This window comes from Teleopsis dalmanni, unplaced genomic scaffold (genome assembly GCF_002237135.1).
Source record: "Teleopsis dalmanni isolate 2A unplaced genomic scaffold, ASM223713v2 unscaffolded_contig_0263, whole genome shotgun sequence".
Classification (NCBI taxonomy): domain Eukaryota; kingdom Metazoa; phylum Arthropoda; class Insecta; order Diptera; family Diopsidae; genus Teleopsis; species Teleopsis dalmanni.
The window spans coordinates 1,432-6,562 of record NW_024031645.1 but is presented as its reverse complement, the minus strand read 5'-3'; the positions used below and the strand labels follow the sequence as shown (position 1 = coordinate 6,562).

Here is a 5,131-nt window from a genome sequence, read left to right as displayed (position 1 = left end):
AAAGCTCTTCATGGCATTTTGACAGTTTGAAAAAGCTGTTTTTAACATATTTACAAAAAAAGGTAAACAAATGTTTGGTGGTTGCATTTTCTTGAAAACGATGCACTGCTTTTTAGAACTTTTACTTCCCAAAAAGAAATTAATCGAAGTTAAAAATATGTTTTAAGTTTCTAATGTAAGGTTTGAAGGCATATTTAACCTTCATGCAACATTTTTTTGGCCTGTGCCAACATGCAACTTGAAAAATCAGCTGTTGAAATGAGAACAAATGAAATAGAACGAATGTAAACACTTTCAAATGGCTCATTCAAAATGAGCCATTTTCGGCCAATGTAAACGCCGTATTACTCTAAATTACTACGAGTAGCTCATGGAACAGACCTAATTATATATTAAACATTTCAGTTTTACTAAACATTTGAACACTATTTTTCAATTCTTATCGTTTACTTTTTAATGTAAGTGAGTTGAACAAATAATCAACACTAGTTTTTTCGAATTGAAAAAATTTTACAAGTACGAACAAATCAAATTAATCTAATCATATGCGAATGGTTACAGAGTGATTTCTCTCTCATACTAATATTTATTCGTGGAAAATGTTTCGCAAGCAGAGTAACCTCCAAATGAAATATGTTCGCACGAGAAAACATATGGATACGCAATACAAAATTCGCGTGCAATGTAACCACAATCTTAGACTTTCCTTATCCTTTTAATTTGTCGAGCAAAATTTGTCAGTGACTAATGGTCTGCCATAGATAGTTTTACCGAAAAAAGATAGATTTTAATTCCAATTAATTTTCGAGAATTAATATGATAAAAATACATAAAATTTTAATGAGACTTTGCCACGGTTTCCTAAGAACGTTGATTTGACTATAGATTTTAATATAGTCGGCTATTTTGACCAGGTTTTTACACTACGTACTATATCAATTTATCTAACTTTTTAAGATATCTATGTTCAAGGTTTTTACGTTTTTATAGTGATCACACTAATAAAAACTTGCACAAACCTGTGTCCAGAATATTGAACTTTTTCAAAATTAGATGTTTCAATTGAAGCTATCAGTAAGTACTTTCTTAAGTGAAGTGTATAATATTATTAAAATCTGTAGAAACACTTTGACTAAATAGTCCGAACTGCTGTGTAATGTAAATAATTTAAACTCAGCATTGAAAAGCAGCAATCATATTTTTTTCTTAGTTAATAAACACTTAAAGAAGCTGTTATCAATTAAAACGTTTTCAACTATCAATCCTGTACACTGATTGCAATAACTTATCTGTGGCATATAAAAAATGTTCAAGAAAATGTCACAAATGGCAGTAACTACAGCTTAATTCTGTTGAACATATATTACTATTTTATAAAAATTGCAAAAATTTAAACGTGACAATTATTGTTCTAACTTTTCTAACTGTTCTACTTTTATTTACAAATGTTATATTAATTACAGTAATTTTTTGAATACAAAAAGTAAATAAAACTTTTTTTATTATTCTACATATATTAAAAATGATTTGTCTGTTATAGATAGTTGTAAACTCTGCCAGCTGTCAACTGTAGACTTCGAACTGTTTGAAAGTCATTGTAGTGTTTTGACAGTGTCCAAAGTCAGCTGTTTTTATTCATTAAACAAAAAATTATAAATACTTGACAAAATTCAGTACATTGAAGCAGAAGTTATTTCATAATAGCGCAAAATATGCCGACGGAAATAGAAAATATTAATCCCAATGTATATGGAAAATGCAAAGAACGCATAATTACAGAAAATGAGGAAGATGAAAATGTTGTTGATCCATTCGATGCACGTGAAATATTTGGTAAGTAAAAAAAATTTGCAACTACTTGAAAAATTAAATACAAACTTTTACTAACATTCCAGATCTTATACGCAACATTAATGATCCAGAACATCCTTTGACATTGGAACAATTACATGTCGTACAAGAGGATTTAATAAACGTACAAGATAAAAATAATGAAGTGCATGTAAATTTTACACCAACCATACCACATTGCTCCATGGCTACGTTAATTGGTTTGTCCATACGCGTTAAACTCCTCCGATCACTGCCTGCAAGATTTAAGGTAACTGTAGAGATAACACCAGGTACACATGCCTCCGAGCAAGCCGTCAACAAGCAGTTGGCAGACAAGGAACGTGTAGCAGCGGCACTAGAAAACAAGCATCTTACCGAAGTGATCAATCAGTGCATATCAATGAAGGCATAAGAATTGAAAAATGTGAGAAACAATATTTTAGTTATAACTACAATAATAATCAATATAGTTTTATCGTCAACAATGGAAATAAAAAATTCCTTTATTCTTCTTAACCGTTTGTATCTAATTTACATTTAAAATTATCAAATAAAAACTATAAATACACATAAGCCTTTAAACATCTTTTGGTTTCGCTTGGACAGCAGTAGGTTGTGGTTTCGTTGGATCGTATTTATACGTTTTGATTAGTGGACCTTTACCCGCTTTTGCAAAACGTATTTCGTTTAATTGCTGACGTTCTTCTAATTCCTTGGATATTTTCATATTTTGCCAAGCTAAAAATAAAAAAATATTTAGTAAAAAGTAAAACAATTTGAATTTTCTTTTACAACTTACATTCCTTAACACCACCTACGAATCCCTTGCTCTTAGCTGGTAGCGATCCAGCAGCATGTATCATCATTTTATCAATTTTGAAATAATCACGCACTTGTGGTATTTTAAGTAAAGCCACTTGACCCAGTGATATAAAATTACTACATGCCCAATATGTCAAGATTGCCGCAGGGAAATTCATAGTGAATGGAAATATCGCAATGGGCAATGCACGTAATACATACTTCATCATACCCATATTGGCCGCTGATAGTCGTGCACTGTCAGTACCAACTTCAATGGTTAAATAGAGTGTTGCGCTTGTGATTATTGGCAGCATAAAAGTAGGATCAGCTATTGTTAAATCTGTAAACCAAAACAGACCACCATCCCGCAATGACTCTACTGGAGTATTCGCCATGCCACGAAGTCCCATAAAGAATGATATGAAAATAGGTGCTTGCGCCAACGGCACGAATAAATTCTTCAATGGATTTAATTCTTTTTCTTTCATAAAAAGCATCATTTCTTGTGCATAACGTGCTGCATCTATGGCATTACCAGTTTGACGTGCCTCTGACATTTTCATCTGCAGCACTTGCATTTGTGGCATGTTATTGTTCATTTTTGCGCCATTTCGTTGTGCCATTATAACCAGAGGGAAGAGCACGGTACGCACTACAACAGTACCTATAGCTATAGCACCCCACCATGGTATATCACAACTTATGTGTAACCATTCCATACAGTTTTGTACCAATCCAACTGGTGACCATCCACCTAAACCAATTGATGCAAACGTAGGTTCACCTGCAGCATTGAGAACTGTTGTTACCAATTCTTCAGTCGGTGCAATCGGTGCTTCTGGTAAACTTGTTAGATCTACAACAGTTTTGTCAGCTGCAGCTGATGTTGCCTCAGTCATGACGTTTGTGCTAGGTGGGATATTTGCGGTCACTGGAGCATTGCTGGCATATCGCAATAAACTCAATTGTCCAATGCCGGCCAATGGTGTTTGTAGGTTAGATTTTAGCGGTGTTACTTTGCGTGTTACTGTTGATATATGTAAATCACGTCTATTTATTGTTAATGCGGGAGCAATTAACTGAAAAGTACATATTATTTTAGAATTTTATTTCACATATGAATTTCATTGCAGGTTATGTCATTACTTCGCCTTACAATTTTTTACCTTCACTTGTAAATTCTTAACCACTGGTAGTTTTGCATAGCGCAAGAGCTGATGTGGGGGCAGCATTTTATTTTACAAAAATTGTTTCTCAGGTTTTATTAATTATTTTATTAATATAAAAATATTCACTGCAGTCAATGTTTTTAAATTTTCTTGCCCCAACTGCGGTGTTCGGAGAGAAAAATTATGAAAGAGAATATTAATTCAGAGTTGCATTCATAAACATAATATTCTAAATATTTCTTTAAGACAAAACGACTTATATTTACACGGAGATTACAAAACATGGCAGATTAAATATTTTATTTAAATAATTATGTCTGACACAAATAGGAATTTAAAAAACAAAAATTAAGAGAAATAATGTTTATAATTTCTATATCTATTTATGCGTATATTGTGTATGTTGTGATTATGTTAATAATTTCATCTAATACAATATTTTATTTCATATATCGAAAACATTTATTATTGTTTGTTTTTCCAAATTCTTAAATTTCCATTAACAGAAACTGCTTAAGTATTTATAATAGGCCTTTTCGGTGGCTCGCAAGTACGGCAAAAAACAGCAAGTTGCTGGCCTATGTAGGCCTATACTGGCCGCAATGTACGCAAAACAACAACACTATTTTCTCTACCTCGGCCAGCATAGTTATGCTGGCCAACCACATCGGCCAGTAAAAAAAAATGTTACCAACGCAATAAGCGAACTATTGTGAACCTTCATTGAAAATTCCAACGAATAGTGCAATCAAATGTCAAAAATTGAGGAAATAAAAATTCAAACAGAATTCAAAAATTTGAAAAATCTTGAAAAGTAACGAAGAAATAATAAGAATGGAGAAATCGTAAGTATTAAGCACATTGAATTTTTTATTATGTTAGTTATTACCAAGTAACATTTTTTTTATTTCATTTAATTTGTAGTTTACATACGTAAAATTAATAAAACAAACATAATTTTTGAAGTTTTTCTAAAAAATTTTTTTATAGAAATATACGCAAACTATGGACCACAAAGGAAACGAAGTGTTTTCTAGAGTGCTACTTGACACGAACATTTATAACATTTAAAAAATCCATGAAATAACTTGCATTCCTCGGCCGCTGCAAAACGTTGCTTTCTTCTCCCTACATCGACAGTACCTACAAAAATTTACTTATCTTAGTGTTTTATTTTTAAATTTCCAATATTCTTACCATTCCTTTTAATTCCGTGTTCATTTTAATTTTATAATATTTTTATAAAAATATATTTGATTTATATGCACATATACAAGATTTGCTGTTTGTCAAAACAAAACATTTGACAGATTGCAACAGTGATG

At 31.7% G+C, this 5,131-nt stretch overlaps 2 protein-coding genes across 2 annotated transcripts; one reads left to right on the top strand and one right to left on the bottom strand.

The window, feature by feature from the left end:
• Positions 1 to 1,613: 1,613 nt before the first annotated feature.
• On the top strand, positions 1,614 to 2,266 carry LOC119663264 (MIP18 family protein galla-2). Its single transcript, XM_038072917.1, has 2 exons — positions 1,614 to 1,833; positions 1,896 to 2,266. Exons 1-2 carry the CDS (start codon positions 1,713 to 1,715, stop codon positions 2,243 to 2,245), a joined length of 471 nt encoding a protein of 156 aa, XP_037928845.1. The 5' UTR covers positions 1,614 to 1,712; the 3' UTR covers positions 2,246 to 2,266.
• A 121-nt stretch (positions 2,267 to 2,387) lies between these two features.
• Positions 2,388 to 4,026, bottom strand: LOC119663263 (mitochondrial inner membrane protein OXA1L-like). Its single transcript, XM_038072916.1, has 3 exons — positions 3,804 to 4,026; positions 2,633 to 3,716; positions 2,388 to 2,571 (listed from the first exon to the last, which is right to left on the bottom strand). The coding sequence occupies exons 1-3, from the start codon at positions 3,867 to 3,869 to the stop codon at positions 2,411 to 2,413; spliced, it is 1,311 nt and encodes a 436-aa protein (XP_037928844.1). The 5' UTR covers positions 3,870 to 4,026; the 3' UTR covers positions 2,388 to 2,410.
• Positions 4,027 to 5,131: the final 1,105 nt, after the last annotated feature.

What these genes read in the sequence shown, in the direction of transcription:
- LOC119663263 (XM_038072916.1), bottom strand. Translation starts at nt 3,869, where the DNA reads ATGCTGCCCCCACATCAGCTCTTGCGCTATGCAAAACTACCAGTGGTT. An exon ending in TTAAGAATTTACAAGTGAAG is followed by an intron (nt 3,717 to 3,803) that starts GTAAAAAATTGT and finishes TGTACTTTTCAG; the next exon opens with TTAATTGCTCCCGCATTAAC. An exon ending in CGTAGGTGGTGTTAAGGAAT is followed by an intron (nt 2,572 to 2,632) that starts GTAAGTTGTAAA and finishes TTTTATTTTTAG; the next exon opens with CTTGGCAAAATATGAAAATA.
- LOC119663264 (XM_038072917.1), top strand. Translation starts at nt 1,713, where the DNA reads ATGCCGACGGAAATAGAAAATATTAATCCCAATGTATATGGAAAATGC. An exon ending in CGATGCACGTGAAATATTTG is followed by an intron (nt 1,834 to 1,895) that starts GTAAGTAAAAAA and finishes CTAACATTCCAG; the next exon opens with ATCTTATACGCAACATTAAT.